At 36.4% G+C, this 18750-nt stretch overlaps 1 protein-coding gene across 13 annotated transcripts in view; it reads right to left on the bottom strand.

The window, feature by feature from the left end:
* The window catches only part of LOC113916108 (ABI family member 3 binding protein), a 239687-nt gene that overhangs the window by 70672 nt on the left and 150265 nt on the right, over positions 1-18750 (bottom strand). For 8 of the 13 annotated variants that reach the window (XM_035722968.1, XM_027581964.2, XM_027581976.2 and 5 more), the window contains 13 exons: positions 17872-17952; positions 17391-17426; positions 12437-12496; positions 11538-11621; positions 10180-10224; positions 9266-9349; positions 8075-8134; positions 7241-7324; positions 5814-5870; positions 4742-4798; positions 3779-3862; positions 3109-3168; positions 480-554 (listed from right to left, as the gene is read on the bottom strand). The exons of 1 other annotated variant lie outside the window; for it this stretch is intronic. In XM_035722968.1, the coding sequence (XP_035578861.1) occupies positions 480-554; positions 3109-3168; positions 3779-3862; positions 4742-4798; positions 5814-5870; positions 7241-7324; positions 8075-8134; positions 9266-9349; positions 10180-10224; positions 11538-11621; positions 12437-12496; positions 17391-17426; positions 17872-17952 (867 nt within the window). Of the gene's footprint in view, positions 1-479; positions 555-3108; positions 3169-3778; positions 3863-4741; positions 4799-5813; positions 5871-7240; positions 7325-8074; positions 8135-9265; positions 9350-10179; positions 10225-11537; positions 11622-12436; positions 12497-15076; positions 15137-17390; positions 17427-17871; positions 17953-18750 lie in introns of all 13 variants that reach the window. 4 more of the 13 variants (XM_027581969.2, XM_027581995.2, XM_035723063.1 and 1 more) reach the window with 2 other exon arrangements.

Genomic DNA, 18750 nt, shown 5'->3' with positions numbered 1-18750 from the left:
TTTGTTTTCAATTTTGAAGGGCAATACTGTATAGGGTGGTTTTGTTATCTTTACTGAAGTGAGCACTTTCTCCTTCCTTGATGGTCACAACTGAACTAGCATTCTTTTCACATAGCAGAACACAAATTTAACTTATTACTAAAGAGAACTACAAGCTTGTAGTGAAAAAAAAGAATAATGAATAAAATCAGTTCTTCTAAGTGGTTTTATTGACTACTTAATCACATACTTGATTATTCTCTATGTGATACAGAGTAAACACAATGAAATGAAGTATGTTTATCAGTTGAATAGCAATTACTATGAATAAATTACCAAGTTAATACCAGTATGCAATCATGGAAAGAGCATGTACATATATAGAGTTATTAAATGTGTATTATTTGCTTTTTTTATATTTAGAAATCAACACTTGGAATAATTGGAATATGTCCCTTGAAGCTCACATTGTACCCAGACAGTTAAAACAGTCTAATTACCAGGTTGACTCTGTGTCATTTCTAGGCTTGGTGATGTCACTGGTTTCAAAATAAGAGTTTGCAGTTCAGTGGGAGCTGAAAGAAGAGCATCTAAGTTGTCAAAGTAATTATGGATATTTCACAGATTTTAGATAAAGGTAGCAATGAACTGAAATGCATAGATCTTCAAAATCACAGGGCTATGGAGAGCCATGCAGAGTATACATTATTTAAAGCAGCCATTGGCAAACTATGGTCCTCGCAATCCAGCCCTTTGCCTGACCTGTGAGCTAAGAATGGCTTTTGTATTTTTCTGTGATGGAAAAAAATTAAAAGTAATATTTTATGACATGTGAAAATAGTATAAAATCCAAGTAACGCTTTATTGGAACACAACCACACCCACAAACTAAGATGATTCAAGGCATATTTACATATCATTTACATGTTGGTTTTGGTTGCCTTCAATTGAGATACTACATTAGAATCAAGTATTTGTACTTCTGAAACAAATAACGCAACATACTTTAAGAAAAAAGAAAAAGAAGATAGCAGGAGAGGAAGAATGAAGGGGAGTAAGTCAGAAGGGGAGACGAACCATGAGAGACTATGGATTCTGAGAAAAAACTGAGGGTTCTAGAGGGGAGGAGGGTAGGGGGATGGGTTAGCCTGGTGATGGGTATTAAAGAGGGCACATTCTGCATGGAGCACTGGGTGTTATGAACAAACAATGAATCATGGAACACTACATCAAAACAAATGATGTAATATATGGTGATTAACATAACAATAAAAAATTTTAAAAAAAGAATCAAGTATTTGTGACAGAGACTGAATGGCCTACAAAGTATAAAATATTTACCATCTGACATTGTTATATAAAAAATTTGGGAAAAAAATAGGTTCTCACTGACTTTTATATCTGAATCTGAATTCCCACAAGGGCTTTCTAAGAGCTTCCTACCACTGATTTTATGAGCTTATCATTACCAAAATGTTTAGTACCATCTAGGAGTGCTTTGTTCTGTGTTCTAGTTTGAGTTTTTGTTTTATTTTTGCTATTCCTACCCTTCCATCTACTCAATAGGTACTAAGTTTTCATTTTATTTTTGCTATTCCTACCCTTCCATCTACTAATGCAAAAAACTGAAGTTATTTCAAAGTCCAACTGTTATCTATCAGTCCACATAAATCTTTGACTTGTTTAAATATTTTCTCTACATATTTTTAACCACTCAATAAGCTGTTTCTATATGAGCAAATTGCCTTATATCTAAAACAACAAAAACCCCTTGAAAACAGGGTTTCCTCACAATTCTATTGTACTCTTTTCAAGAAGTAAAACATGTTCTTACTTTTGATCTCTACCTCTGTTCCTCACCTCACCCCATCCACTCAACTGTTAATATGGGGCTGGGAACACAGAAGGCAAGGAAATTTTTATTTACTAAGCCAAAGAAGTACTGCTAATTTTTAAAAAGATAAATGGAATGGTAAGAGAGCTGAATAAGATGCAACTTTTGTTGGAGACAATCCTTATGCAGGACACATGATGACTTTGGCTACCCTAGATCTCTCCCAACCATGAACCTTCTGGTCAATATGCGATTGTAAAGATGCTAACCACAATTTGTGCCTCCTCTCTCTTAGAGGGCATAGAGGTGGGAAGTGAAAGTTAACAAGCCACATCATTGTCACTCCTGGGATCCAACTGCAATAAGCCAGAAGGACTCAAACTAGGAAATCATTGAGTTTCTTGATTTCAACTGTGAAACTTTGGGAAGTTTAAAGTTTGGGAGGAGAATGGATTTTTTCCCACATGTTTTTGAAACTCCAGGAAGAAAATCTTGGGTTGCTATTGTGTTTATAGGTCTAGAAACCTCAAAAGCATTGTACATAGACCTATGTTTTCTAAGACATATTAGGTTTTCTTGAGTTTATTACCTAAGTTTGAAAATTTTTACTTTATGAATCTAATTTGCTTATCACCACTAAGGGTGTTTTGAAAATGAAAATAACAAAATTTATTAATTAAAGGAATAGGAATAGATATCAACATAATTAGATGCTCAGAGATTCTTACTTGGCAAAGATTAAGAACCAATACTAAACTGTGGTGGAAGATAAAGAATAACCAAAATCATCCATGGTGAGGAAATCCTGTAACTTAGATTTACTAGGATTGGCACACCCAGGAAGCAATTTTTTTTGGTATTTAATAATTTAAAGGGGGGAAATCATCTTTTAAATTAGGAAGAGAATAATGAGAATGTCTCAAAAATCTTACAGAAAGTAAGTTGCTCAGAAAAATTTCATGGTATTTAATTATCATCATTTTATAGCTCTAAATACCAAATAGATGGGTTGTAATTTGGACTTTAGACACTTCCCTGCATCAGATAATGAAATTTTAAATGGGGTTTCATGGCAGATAGATTTCCTCACCTGGGTCCAGGGACATCTGTTAAAAACAAGAGGTAGCACTTCAATTAAGAATCTTGACTAAGATTCTTAATCTTAAGATGAAGATTAAGATGAAGTATGAAACAAAACAACAGCAGTCTAAGGAAGCAGGGGCAACTCTGGCCGTGACAGTGATCGACTATCATATGAATAAAAAAGCATATGATGAGGTCACAAAAATCATTACCTAATGTTGTTTCTGGAGCCTCAGAACTATGAATAACAGGTTCAAAGCTTGTAGCAGGAACTAACCAAAAGCAACAACATGAACATGAGAAAGTTTAAACACATGTAGAAAATCTTAATTTTTCTTTCAAAACTTTAGCTTCAAATGACAAGTTTTTTAAACTTTTGAATTGACAGGAAGCAGTTTCTTTTTGAGGATTTGTTCACACTAGTTAGGAACTATTCATTGTAGAAGGTAGTCACAAACTTTAAATTCTGCATGAGGTTTTTCTAGGTGTTTGATTTTCTGATTCTAACCAATATAAAAGTTTGCTTTGGAAATTCTGTTTAGGCAATAGATATATGAAAATATGTATGAAAGTAACTTGTTGCAGTTTTTGAAAGCTGAAAAAAACCCCCTATGTTTATGTAATCATGACCACAATAAATAGACCATGTGTTTAAATGCAGATATAGCAATAAATAGCTATGAGTAACTATGCCAATCTTGCTTTAAACACATCTTTAAAGAGACCAAAAATTTCACTCAAAAATTACTTGCTAACCATACCTCATGCTTTGACTTTTAGAGAACATGAAGGCTGTTACTTCCCATCAGAGGCATTTCCCTGAGACCCCACTGGGACGGAATGCTAGGGTTCACCCCTCAAACCATGGAATAACATATTTACCCTGTTTGGTCTGAGGTGTCTCAGGGCTTGATGTGGTTTTAGGTCTGGGACGTGGACGACGGGTTCGTTGTACTGTTTTAGGAGCTGAAGGATGAAACTTCGGATTACTCCAGTGAAGGTGGTTTTGGAAATAAGGCCCTAGATTTTCTAAAATGCATCATATTGCTTTGAAGTTCAAGGCATATGTATCTCAAGATTGAAATATTTTCTCCTATTTTGTTAACTATTTTTTTTAATCACCAAAGATTCTTGAGAGAGAAAACTCACACATAAAGTTAAGTCAAGGAGTGAGGAGACTCATAAATCTCTAGCTTTAAAAGAAGGTAATTACGGACTCTAGCCATGCTGTAGGTAGCGGGGTTATAGGTTTCACACCAAGAAATAGAACTTTTCCAAAGAATCTATGATACCATGCGAATTGTTATCATTTGCTTGGTCAAGAGAAGATACAGACATTACCGACTTTAAAACTCAGCTTTTAAATTTGAGCCCTGTTTAGACAAAAATAAATAAAACAGGTTCAAGATTACATAGTTGACAGATATTCCTAGGTCCATGCATAGCTTTTAAAAACAATAGATAACTTCTTTTAAGAGTTTTCAGTGCCCTTGGGGCACCTGGGTGGCTCAGTCGTTAAGTATCTGCCTTTGGCTCAGGTCATGATCCCAGGATCCTGGGATCCAGCCCCACATCAGGCTCCCTCCTTGGCATGAAGCCTGCTTCTCCCTCTCCCACTCTCCCTGCTTGTGTTCCCTCTCTCGCTGTGTCTCTGTCAAATAAATAAATAAAATCTTAAAAAAAAAAAAAGTTTTCAATGCCCTTAAGAAGAAAAAAAAAATGAAGTTGAAGGACAGCAGATTACAAAACAGTTTTATAAAGCTGGTGACGAAGTGATTATGATTATGATAGAATGGGTTGATGATGAGCAGGAAAAAACTGTTGAGGAATGCAGAATATCATTACCTAATGTTTCTGGAGCCTTGGTTCTAAGAGTGACGGGTTCAAGGGCTGTAGGAAGAACTGGTAAAAAATAATAAACCAAAGAGATTTTAAAAATTCACTTGAAGACTAACCGTGCAAAAGTCAATTTTTAAGCTTTAGGACTGACAGAAAAGAAACACTTACTCTGAAGGTTTGACCATACTCTGGCAAAGTACCCATTAATCTCATAAAATAGATACAGCATTGTACTCTGTGAAATATCACTGTGATCCATAAGAAGTTCTCCTAGATGTTTGAATATCTGATCATTGCTAATATGTAAAACTTCGCTAGACTAACTTTTTTACACATTTATATATATTTATACTTTGCTAACTCTACTGGAAAAAGCATTTGTCATTCTACTAGTACTTCTGTACAAGTTGAGACAAATGCTTATTACTTAAATAATCATGGGTATAATAATGAGCTTATTTATTTGAAAGCATGAGGATCAATACATAAAGCAGTGTGCTCATCAATGTTTCAGAGTAGTCTTTGACTCAAGAAAAGTTAAGAAACACTGTTAAATTCTCTTAGCAAAGAAGAAAGAATCATCCTACTCTATCACGAAAGCCTATTATTTAAACTTTCAAGACTTAGACACATTTAAAATTTTGACAATTAACTAAAAACATTGTTTTTTGAAACAATAGATCCATCAGTATAATCACACAGATCCTAATGCAATAAAAAATGATTCAAGAACATGGTATTTCTGCAATCGATGAAGGGTAAGCAGTGCAAATAAGGGATGGAAATTCATGTTTGAAACAAAGCTTGAAGTAGTCAGTGCTGTTTTGGCACATACACATGATCACATGAAACAACAATGAACAAATTACATGGCACTTTGATGCCTTGAAATTAGCATATTCACAGTTTTCTTAAGTTTAACAGATGATATAGAGCTTAGCGTAATTTCAAGGTGAAGACTGCAATGGAAGGCAACAGAGGGTGTTAAAATGGTTTTAAGGTGCCACAGGACCTGTGGCCACACTGGTATGACAATGGGCAGGAAAAGCACTATCTGAAGGACACACATTCTCATTACCCACGATTTCTGGAGCTTTAGTTCTAAGAGGGCCAGGTTCAAAATCTGTAGTAGGAACTAATGAAAAGCAATGAAATAAACACTTGTGAAAAGTCAGCAAATTAAATCTAACCAGTATAACATTGCTTCAATAAATGTATAGCAACTAAATTTTTTTCTGAAATTAAATACTTAAAGATTTGGCCATCCTATAACCAGGTAAACATTCTTTTAGGAAATAGTCAGTGATAGCCTACATAGTCTGCTAAGCATCTCAAAGTCAACACAATATTCTCTTAGGTGTTTAAGTACCCAATTCCAACTATTGCCCTAGGAAACTTGTTTAAACATTTTACCAGATATATACTAATAAAAGTGTTCTGGCAATTGTTGCTTTTTCTGTGGAAGCTTTAAGAAGATAGGATGTCTAAATAAGATGGACACAGTAAATGGCCTTTATGTTTGAAAGGAGGCATAGAAAAGAACAAAGCAAAGCTAACCATGCTCATCTTGTTGAGAACTCAGGAGTAGAAATGGGCTGAGAACTCACATGATGCAAAGGCATTCAACTAATTAGGATAAGGAACAACCACTCAGTGTGTGGTGCCCAGTAGAGCAGCTCTCTGCTCTAAACACAAAAATGTGGTACCCTATACATGTGGAAGAGGTTGCAGGAAAGACCATGAATGCTTCTAGGTTCAGATCCAAACTTCTGAGTCATACCTTCAAGAACTTTCTTCAACTGCTCTTAGGGACCCTTCCAAACTCACTACTATCATTACCACTTAAAAGCAGTACTTCCCTTGTTCCAGGAGGCCTGTGCCCTCAGGCTGGCCTCAATACCTACTTTTTGCCTCTGTTCAATTCTAAGATTTCCCGCTTTCTTCCTAACTCCTCATTCCTGGCCTTCACAAACTTCTTTCTAATTGCATAGGGGTTTATAACACTTGCAAAAAAATAATCTTGATTGGCACGACACATTGCCTTGGTTCAATCTTTGAATGTTTCCTATTGGGGCAGGTTTTGACTTTGACTATAGTATAGACTGAGAAGTAAAAACAAGCTACCTACATCTGTGATATCCTCACAGCTGTTGATGTAGCTCTGGGGGGAAATAAAAGGCACTTAATGTTTCTTAAAATAAAGATAATTGGTTCTATTTAAGACATTTTGTCTTCTAGAGAAGTATGGAATGAAATAAGCAAGAGTAACAAAATACATATTAAAATAGACGATCTTTATGCACAAAGCATGAGGAACCCAGTTGCCATAGATATCTCCCCAAACAATGTTTTCCTTTGCTAAGTCAATGGTGGGATCAGTGTAGATCATCTTGTGCCTTCACCAGTTACTGGGCTCACATGGGCTATCACTCCTCCCACCGGCATCAATCCCAGACTCCCAAGAGCTGGTAAGATTCACTCCTTTAACCAGAAACCCACAATTACCCAGTTTTGTTTGAGGTGCTTCAGAAGTTGGTGTAGTTTTATGTTTGGGATGTGGACGACGGGTCCGTTTTGATGTTTTAGGAGCTGAAGAAAGAAAACCTTTGGTTACTACAGAGTCCATAGTTTAGAAGCTAAGGGTAGCATGACACATGACTCCAGATTTTCTAAAGTTACATTAGTAAATTTGTCTTATCAACCTTTTAATTTGAAACTTTCACCCTTAATATAGTAATATATATTCTTTTATAAATGCAAGTTCATTGAGAATGAGTCATACAGCATTAAGTTATTAATTCAAGAAGTGAAATAGTGTTCATAGTTCTCTTCTATTGAACAAAAGGGGTAAGTCCCACTGCAGAAATATTATGGGGCAGCCATAGTCAGATACAAACTCTGACAGCTTACTAAGATAAGGCCATATAATTAAAATATTTATCAAAGGACAGATATTAGAGAGTTAAAAAAAAAAAAAGAACTTCAGAGGCACAAAGAAATTTCCTGATACCATAACAGTCAGTAGCATCAAAGGAACTGCTTTTTAAACCCAGCTTTAACAAAACATGGTTAAAAAGCACATGAGATGACAGAACAATTTCAGGTGGTTACTTGTACAACAGATGACCTGAGTTAGGTTTACGCATGACTCTCTTAAAAACAAGGGATAACTTGTTTTAAGAGTCAGAGTCCTCAAAATTTTAGGATGAAGAATTTCATGGAGTGACAACAGAGGATGATGTAGTCCTTATGAAGTAAAAGAACCTGTAGCTATGATGTTGATGGAATGAGTGTGACAATCAGAAGGGAAGGTACTTACTGAGGAGCATGTGTTATTACCTTGTGTTGTTACCCATGTCTCAGTTCTGAACACAACAGGTTCAAGGTCTGCAGTAGGAACTGACCAAAAGTATTAAAAATAAACAAAATGATTGCTTAAAAATGTAAAAACCCTCAAAACATTTACTTCAAAATGAATCTTATTCATATACTTTCTAGAACTATGTAGCAACTTCTAAAAACTGTTCAACTAAAAAAGTAGACCACCGATTTCCTAAAATTTGGCCATACCTAAGTGAGGTAACTATTTCCTTATTCCTCCTTTGATCTGATTCTAACTAATGAGTCAAAGCGGGATGTGTGGGTATTACTAACAACTTAACTTTGGAAAGAATGGGAGGCTGCAGCATGATGAACTGAGCAGGTTATCCCTTCATTCTAAGCAAAGAAGGAACATGCCTTCATGTGCAACAAAGAGCTTACTAATGTCCACTTGATCAAATCTCAACGGCTCCATCAAATGCTTAAGAATCTCTATCATGAGAATCCATGGACCAATCAAGATTCAGAAAGATTTGACTATCACTGTCTAGTGAGACATCTTTTATACTAGTACTACAGTTAGACTTTCTCCTTTGGTTGGTCTCACTTATATCCACTCTTTCTGATTTTATTCCTACCTCTCTACTTATCTGTGTACTACGGTGGTTTCAAGGCTCCACTGTTTATCTTTTCCAGATCTACATATTTATGTACCTAGCACATTTTGTTGATAGCACCCAGAAATCAATCTTGATCTTGTCTTTGCATACATGCTGTCTAATGCCATCTATCTTATCTTTTGTTCTCACCTTTCTTGCAGGTTTGAGGACTAAAAACATGTCTCCCACACCTAATTTATACCCCCAAAGGTGCTAATATGACCTGGGGATACTGAAGATACTATTTGTTAATTTGAACTGAATATGCCTAATTTTTCTAAAGAAGTTTTATTTTCAAGACATAAATGGAAATTAATAAAATGTACAGTGACAGAATAAGATTTCACTCAAGAAGCATGAGGCATTCAGTTGCCTCACAGATTTCCCCATACTGTGTTCTTCTTGCCATCTCTATAGTGGGAACTGCTGTTTAACACAAGTTATATCTTTACTTTTATGGGGCCTATTCATTACTTCCAAACACTGGAATTACTCTTGAGACCCTGCTGGGTTAGGCTGCTGAAACTCTAAACCAGGAACACTTGTTTACCTGGTTTGAACTCAGAAGCTTCAAGACTTGGTGTGGTTTTTGGTCTGGGACGTGGACGACGTGTCTGTTGTGATGTTTCAGAGGCTGAAGGAAGAAATTGTAGGGTTACTACACAACCACATTACTTCGGTTCTGGAAGCAATGAGAGGTGAAAATATGATTCTAGATTTTCTACAACTTGTTAGACATGTGCCTTTTTAGTTTGAGATTTTTGTCATGTATACTTCTTATATAATTTCTTTTACCATAGAAGATTCTTTGAAGAAAAAAGTCCCTCTTTAATTCAAGAAATAAAGATTAGTAATTATAATCGAGGTGTCATAGAGTGGGTTGATTGGGCAACATAAAGGTTAAGAACCATTGCTAAATTTTAATGTATTATGAAGGATGGTCATATTATATCTGAGATTTATAATTCCAATTTTTTCATCTTTCCACACTTTCTATGTAACTACTAAAACAAGAACAAACATCATTACCTAAATAGAAATAAAACAAAACAATATCACACAAATAGAAAAATAAAAGGTAGAAACATAGATGTGAGATAAATGGACCCTCTTGGCCCCATGATAGCTATTATTTGGCTTTATCTGCCTTTATAGATAAGAGGTAGAAACCCATAGTATGTTTGAAAATGAGTTTTTTTTTTTTTTTACCACCAAGATGGCTTAAATAAAACACAAAATAACGTGAAAAAATTTCAAATAGGTTACATGGCAAATAAATGTCCTGAAGTACGTTCATGTATGACTGGTTCTCTTAAAAATGGCAGATAGTTTTAAGAGTTTTCATAATTTTAAGAATGTAAATGAATGTCCAAAAAGAATGACATATGGTCACATAAAACAAGATGAAACTCTAGGTTTGACAAAAGCAGAGTAAGTCTTGTTGAAAAGATAATATATTATTACCTAATGTTGTTCCTGGGGCCTCAGGTTCAAGAACTGTAGCAGGAACTGCCCCCAAAATACAGTAAATTAAAGAAATTTTAAAACACATGAAAAGTCAGAACATTCACATCTAAGCAAATCTACTTGTGTATCAATCCTTCTACAAAAACAAACAAAAAAAATTAACCTCCTAACTGAAGGAAAGAGTAGGTGATTATTCTTTGAAGATTTGGCCAAACTATAGTCATTGTCTTAGGCTTAGCCTTTGAACTATCTTGATTGTCTTAAAGAAGTCAACATGAAATTCTGCTAGGTTTTAGCTAATGGATTCTGATATAGAAAACTCTGCACTAGAACATATTCTTATTCATTGACCTAACATACAGTTAGAAAAGAAATTGTCCTTTAAAAAATCTGATCAATCTGTATTTCTATGGAAGCTGAAAATGTACACTTACTATGTTTAAGTAAACATGGATACAATAAACAGTTTATAAGTTTGAAACAGATATAAAAGCTAATCATTGAAGTGGACTATGTTGATCATTCTGAGAACTCATCCAAACCATGGCACATAAGAGAGAATAAAGATGGTCACTCAGTCTGTAATACTCAGGAGAGCATCTGTCTGGCTTTATCTGAAGCCCAGATAAAGCAGAAATCAAAGACAGTTGATGTCTCTGTATCAAAACTAAGCTCCTGAATTAGGTCCTCAAAATTCTCTTTCAGTTGGCTGTCTGGACTCTTCCAAATGCAGCATCATCAATAACCTTGTTTTGGCCATCTGGAAGTAGGACAGTCTGTTTTAGGCACACTGGACTGCCATTGTGGCTAACCCTCTACCACCTTACATGTCTAGCCCTTCTGCCTTGGTTCACTTTTCCCTCCATTTATTGAAATCCTTTAGTAGGCCCAACGTCCAAGTCTAGTCAACCTTGATCTTTTCCTCTTTGCAACGTCAATATTTAATGTATCATGCAAACATATACCCAACTCTACTGTTTTAGAAAGTCTCCCACTGCTGGCATATCACCCACAATTGTCAATATTGGTCCAAAAATATACAAGGGACTTATAATTTTTTGTTTACTTGAACTGAATATATTAGCTCTGCTAAGGAAGATGTATAATAAAATTTGAATGGAAGTTGATAGCAAGAAATATACTAAATGCATATCAAAGAAGACTCTCACATAGAGTAAGATATTCTGGTACCAAATATATTGCACCTAGCCACATTCTCTGACACCCAGGCAAAGCAGACATTACTGATCATGGCTCATGACCTCACACTTAGAGCCACTAACAGCTTGGCACTGTTTTGGGTTCCTACTGGGACTACTTGGGCTCACCCTTAAACCAAGGAATCACACATTTACCGGATTTGGTCTGAGGTACTTGAAGGCTTGGTGTGGTTTTAGGTCTGGGACGTGGACGACGGGGTCTTTGTGATGTTTTAGTAGCTGAAGAAAGAAAAGCTTTGCGTTACTCTAGGTCTTAAGGCTCTGGATTCTGAGGAGAGGTTTTTCCAAGAGCTGTTAAGATTTTCAAAAGTTACAGGACATTTTCTGTAATTTAATATTTTTAATCCTTTTATGACAATGTGTCTTCTTTTTATCATTGGTGGTATTTTGCCCGCAAGCTCATGTATGTAGCTCAGTTTCTCATTCAAGGCATAAAGATTAGCACTTGTAATTAAACACTCACAGAATTTCCTCATTGGGGAAAAAATGGGAAGGAGGGCTCAACTCTGGTGCTAGGGAGGGGAGGTTAGGGTCACACTGAGGGCTTGTAATTTAAAATTTTGGGTTTAGGTAATTTCCTATTTGTCAAGTTAGTAATAAAACATGTCATTACTTAAAGCACCAACAAAGAAACAAACATATCATGCAAATAATTTTTTAAAAACTTAGCAACCTAGACAGGCAAAGGAGCGTAAGAATAGCTATTACTGTTGATCAGCCTAGATAAGAAACAGATCCCAATTTGTTTTAAATTTGACTTTAACACAGAACACTGTTCAGTGAAGCACGAGATAACATGACAATGACAAACATACCAAATGGAACCAATGTTTTGGATTAAGCTAATGTCTGCTCTCATAAAAACAATAGGAAACTTGTTTTTAAGAGGCCTCAGGATTCTTCAGATGAAGTGACTGAATGGTAACAGAGGATGATGGTGGCTGTCTCATGAAGGAGGAAAAGCCAGGAAATGGAGACTGAACGGAATGTACAATGAGCAGCAAAAGCATTTGGGAATTGCACAGAATCGTTACCTAATTTTGTCCCAGATGTCTCAGTTCTAAGAGTAATAGGTTCAAGGTCTGTAACAGGAACTGAAGTAATAAAATAAGCAAAAGAGGTTTTTAAAAAATGTATAAGGAGCTATGAAATTCACTTCAAAATGTATTTGGTCAGTATAGTATTTCATCTAGAATTATTACTTTATTTCTAGATGAAGTAGACTGTGGAGTGAACTGTATCTCCCCCAAATTCCTATGTTGAAGCCTTAACTCCCAAATGTGACTGTATTTAAAGATAGGAGCTTTGAAGAGGCAATTAAGATTAGATGGGGTTTTAAGAGTAGGTCCCTAATCCAGTATGACTGATGACCTTATAAGAATAGAGAGACACATAAGGGATGCTCACACATAGAGGAAAGGCCATGTGAGGACACAGCAAATGAGGCCATCTACAAGCCAAGGAGAAAGGCCTCAGGAGACATTAAAACTGCTAATACCATCATCTTAAATTTCCAGCCTCCAGAGCTGTGAGAAATCGATTTCTATTGTTTAAGCCAACCGGTCTATGTTGTTATGGCAGCCTTAGCAAGCTAATACAAAAGGAAGTCAATTGTTTTGTCCAGACTTTGCTAAACTACAGTTCAGGACTTCTTCATCTCATGAGATAGTCATTACTTGTAGTCTCTGTTTAGCACCACAAGAGGGAAACAGTTCTACTAGTTAGTACTAGACTCTAGGACATTTTTAGGCTTTTACCTAATACATTCCTAACCATCTTGAAAAGCATGTAAAAGACTAACTTGCACTTTAGTGGGTGCTGAATAAAGAAGACATCTACTATGTTTATCAAATTATGGTTGCAGAAAGAATTCCTACAGATCCAAGCAGCCATCACACAAATAACCAAAAATGGCTACGATGATCTTGCTGAGAACTCAACTTTGGAAAGATCTTGTGACTTGTATCCAAAGAAGGGTATTCAAGAGGACCAAGTCAGGGGCACCACTCGGTCTTTGGCATCCAGTAAAGCAGCCATCCACTCTCGGTACAGGGAAAACTTCATCCAGTGTGGAAAGAAAATGTTTCTGATGCTTGTGACAACAACATCAGACTCCTGAATGGAACATTCAAGCCCTCCTTCAATTTCTTGTGGTTTTATCCAAATGTGGAATCACCAATGAGAAGTTTTGACTGACTCTCCAAAGAAGAAGAACCTCTGCCCCTCTGGTTCCCGCTAGATATATCCTTTTTTTTTTTTTTTTTGTCTTTGTTCACTCTCACCTGTCCACTTGTACAAATTCTGATGTGACTTCAAGACTTAAACTCCTTTCCTGACCTACTGAGGTCCAAAATGATGCTTTACTTCTTTAAGACCTTATATGATGAGCCTAACACTTAATGTTGAAATACCCCCCAAAATCTTCAATTTGCAAAAACACCCTGCCTTATTTTCCTTCTGTAGGCTTTGTATGCAGAAAAAGGTTCTGTGTTCAGCTAGCCTGAAGATGAAGTAAAACGTGTTTCCTACTACCCTGAGCTAGAGGAAACATTATGTATCTTCCAAACATGTACTACTCGCCAACCCTGAAGGCAGAAGGACTCTTCATGATTCCCTCACTAGAGGGTATGTGGGTTTACACTTTCAGCCAGTAACAGGCTCTCAGGCTCCGAAACCAAGGACTGAGGTTTCATCTGGTGTAGTCCCAGGTTCATCTGGACTTGGGGTCGTTTTAAGTTTGGTTTGTGAATGAAGTGTCCATTGGGATGTTTTTGGAAGTGGAAAAAGATAAGGTTTATGGTTCTGCAAATTATGAGGTTTAAAAAAATTCTTTGTTTTCTACGGCTTGACAGATTTTTCTTGAGTTTCATAAAATTTATGTTTCTAGTGTGAAAAATTTGCCCCTACTATGCTACTGTATCTTCTTCTGTTATTGATACTTTGGGGGGCAAAATTGACATAAAAATGAAGTTATTAATTCAGAGAGTCAAGATTGGTATTTTTTATCATTTTTTTAAAGATTTTATTTTTTAAAGTAATCTCTACACTCAGCGTGGGGCTCAAACCTGTGACCCCAAGATCAAGAGTCACATACTCCACTGACTGAGCTAGGCAAGCACCCCTTTATCATATCATCATACCATATCATGCAGTCCCCCCACTGTATTAAAAAGGTTAAAAATCATTTCTAAACTATGGTGGAGAGTAAGGGGTAGTCAGATTTACCCTAAGGATGGGGCTTACTATTTAAACTTACTATGTTTGACTACAGTATCTGTTAGACAATTTACTAAAAACATGTTACTCAAAAGTTAACAAAAAAACAGGTAGATAAAAAAGATATATGTACAAAGGATATATTAAGAAACTTCCCTGTCACAGCTTGGTTAGCATAGATCAGGATCAGGTGCTCACATGAATATATGAAATTTGCCTTAACAGAGAATTCAGATTAAGCTGAAAATAGAAGGTGGCATGAAAAAAATTTAAAGTAAGTTACAGGGCGGGAAGATATCCCAAACTAGATTCAGGCATGGATTTCTTAAGAATAAGAAGTAATTTGTTTTATGCATGTTCAACTCAAAAGATAAAGAATGTAAGTGAATGGCAATGAGTGGAATGGGTTTGACAATGAGCAGGAAAAGCTCTTCCTGAAGGTTAGAAAGTGGCATTACCAAATGTAGTCCCTGGAGCCCCTTTCTTAGGAGTGACTGGTTTAAGGACTATAGCAGGAACTGACCGAAAATAGTAAAAAAAAAAAAAAAAAAAGAAATGTTAAACATTTACACAATCTCAGAACTGCAAAAATAATTGCACCTAAGTAATAATTCATCTGGAGTACAAAGCAAAATCTATTAACTTTCTGAGTTGAGGGATATGGAGTCTCTCTGCACTTGGGTACCAATTTATCACTTAGTAGGGGTTATCTTTGTAGTAGACAATTGTCCCTGTGAAGTGCCCGTGAAGTGTCTCACTCTTTCATGATCCTAGTGTCAGTGTACCAAATACCTAGTGTACCAAAATAGACCATACCAGTCTTGCTGGAAACTCATCTTTGGAAAGAGACAACAAACTTTGCCTCATAGGATTAGGCTTTTAGGATTAGGATTAGGCTCTTAAGAGAGCAGGATAAGGGGCAGGCTCTCAGTCTAAGCTTTAGCAGGGTAAGCGGGGAAAGCATGACCATATACAGATACTGATGATTCTCACATGAAATTCAAACTCCTAAGTCCAACATTCAAAATACCTTTTCAGCTGGTCCTTTGGGCCCATTTAGCTGCAGCAGCCTCAGTGAAATGTTCTGATCAACACTTAGAAACCTGACAGCCTCAACTGCTCAGAGAAGCCTCTGTCCCTCCTCACTGGCCCTGCCCACGTGTCCGTCTCTTGCGTACTTCTCCATCCTCCTACTCCCCAGTCATCCAGATCTACGGTGATTTCAACGCTCAATCCTTCCCTTATTGTTTCTTTAAATCAAGGGTTGACAAATGATGGCCCATAGGCCAAATCTCACCCATGGCTTATTTTCATATAGCCCATGAGAGCTAAGGATGATTTTTTTCCATTCTTTAAGTGGTTGTAAAAAAAAAAAAAAAGGAAAAATATGCAAAATATGCTCACAAAGCCCCAAATATTGACTATCTAGCCCTTTATAGAAAATGTTTGCCAACTTCTGCCCTAGACCTTCATTATGCCTTAACTTTGTAGTTAACAAGAAATAATCTCTACCTCTTAAACCAATAATTCATTATATGTTAATTGAATTCAAGTTAAAAAAAATGGAAAAAATGGAAAAAAATGAAGTACTAACAATAGTGCCTGGCACATAACAACAACAACTTCTTATTTACCCAAACATACATTCGTTCTGTAGCTATTTCATTCTACCACATATGTTCAATATTTAAAGGATGAATAGAATTCAATGAGAAATCAAACATTTAGAGAGAAGATTCTAATTCACAAGCGTAAGTAATTCAGCTACCACCTAAAGCCCCCCAACCACGTTCTCACTGGCTACTCTAGAGTAGAAAAAGCTGCTAACCCTGACTTGCTCCCTCATTTTCTCTGGACCCCACGGGATGGGCTTAGTCAGGATTTACACATTTACACAGTTCAGTCTGAAGGGCTTCAGGACTCCCTGTGGTTTCAGGTTTGGGACGCGGATGATGAGTTTGTTGAGGCACTTTGGGAGCTGAAGGAAGTAAACCTCAGGTTAACAGAGTGTTCTGAGGGCTAGAAGCTGTGAATAGGAGTATACTAGTTCTAATTTCTGAAGTGTCAGAAAATTTTTCCTCTGAGCTTAAGATATTTGCTTCCACTTCAATAACTGTCTCTTTATGTCATTCACACTACTCTGGAAGACAAAAGTCACGCAGAAACATGAGTTTATATGTCAAGGATATTTTCATAAGGATCTCTAAATGAAAAAAAGTTCCAAAACTTCACTGAGTTATGGCGGTGGCAGTGAAGGTGTAGGGTAAATTTAAACTAATGATGGCACTTTAAATTAGCATTGAGCATATTTTCTATTTCGGCCTTTACTGAAAGAAGACCACATCATTACCTAAAATGGCAAAACAAAACCAAAATCATGCACAAAATAAAAATGTAGGAATTTAGATCTGCTCAAGAATTATGTCACACTGTAACAGCTGTGACAATACTCAGCCTAGATCAAGGATAGATATCTTCACCCCCAACCCCCATATGTTTGAAACTCAGAAAAATAGGTTACATGGAGGTGAGATGCCATAAATTCACACGAATTACGTTGCAGATGCATAATCTAGACTAAGTTTGTATTTGGCTCTTTTGAAAACAAATGAGTGATTTTCATACTCTCCAATAGATTAAGGAGTAACTGAATGACAATAGAGGATGACATGCGAGTCTTGTGAAGCAGAAGCAGCTATGGTTATGACGGTGATGGAATGGGTTTCAAATGAGCAGAGAAAGCAGATGCTGATGGACATAATGTGTCATTACCTAGTGTGGTCACTGGAGCCTCCGTTCTAAGTATAACTGGTTCAAAGATTGTGGTAGGAACGGATCAAAATCAATGAGAGAAACCAAAGAGATTTTTATGAACACATGAAATGTCAGAAACTTCATTTTACCAGTAAAAATAATGCTTCTATGCCTTCTAAGGGGGAAAGAGCAGGGGAAAGATGGCTTACACTCTGTTTAATACCAAGAAGCAGGAAGCATGGGAATGGGACGAAGCAGGGGTGGGGAGAAGGGGGTCACCCTAAGGTCTGTTTACCGCACATACTACAGATAGCCAAAAGGAAGCTGATACCACACTCACTGAGAGACTAAACCCTTAGCAAAAAGAGTGGCATTTGATATAAAAAGATAAGGAAGAACCTCTGTTTGTGATACTATATTACACTAGGTATCCTCAGAATTTAGGGTCCCAACTGGGGTAGACTGCTTGAATTCCTTAAACTGGAAACCACATATTTACCCAGTTTGGTCTGAGGTACTTCTGGATGGGATGTGGTTTTAGCTTTGGGGCGTGGATGACGAGGTCTCTTTGTTGTTGTAGCTGAAGGAAGAAAATTTAGGATTAATATAGTGTTGATGGCTCCATAAACTCTAAATAAGATGATATCACATAGTTAAGCTTTCTAAAATTTGTCAGTTTGAGTGGTGAGAGCTTTGCTACTTTGGTTTGATATTTTCTCCTTTAGTATATTAATAAGTTTCCTTTTAAAATTGAGAGTTCGCCAAAGATTAAAAATTATAATACAATTATGTTTAAGAAATGAAGATGGGGAATTGTCATTTCTTTGAAAGTGTCCCTAATCCAAAATTGGTTACAAATTGCTCCTAAAATATGATGACGTGAGAGAAGTTCAAACCACCCTAGGGTATTCACTTCTAATTGTGATTTAAAGTGACAAGGCTTGGGCAAATTTTCCACTTGGTAATTTACTAGAATAAGCATAAAAAATTTGCTGAAACATCCACGAAGTGAAAAAAAGTTAGGGAGAACTTCAAATATAGAAAGTAAGATGGCCTAAAGAAAATTCATGGTATCGTAATCGATACTGTATTGGTGGTCTAAGGAGGGGATATATGGAGAATCATATTCGGACCTTAGCTCTAACAACAGTACTGTTTAAACAGAGACTCAGATTGACATGATGCAGTCTGAAGCTGGGATGTGGGGCAGATAGTGGTCTTTATTAAGTCCATACACATTTCTGTTAGAAAGAAAGCCTTTACACTGTAAGCTGAATACTGTAATAGGATGATGACAAATTATGACATCATCATCTATATAGCACCACAGAGAACCTTGATAATAAGAAAAAGCACTTGCTAACGGACATAAATGATC

The sequence above is a fragment of the Zalophus californianus genome, chromosome 1 (genome assembly GCF_009762305.2).
Source record: "Zalophus californianus isolate mZalCal1 chromosome 1, mZalCal1.pri.v2, whole genome shotgun sequence".
Classification (NCBI taxonomy): Eukaryota; Metazoa; Chordata; class Mammalia; order Carnivora; family Otariidae; genus Zalophus; species Zalophus californianus.
This window is presented reverse-complemented; position numbering and strand designations above follow the sequence as displayed.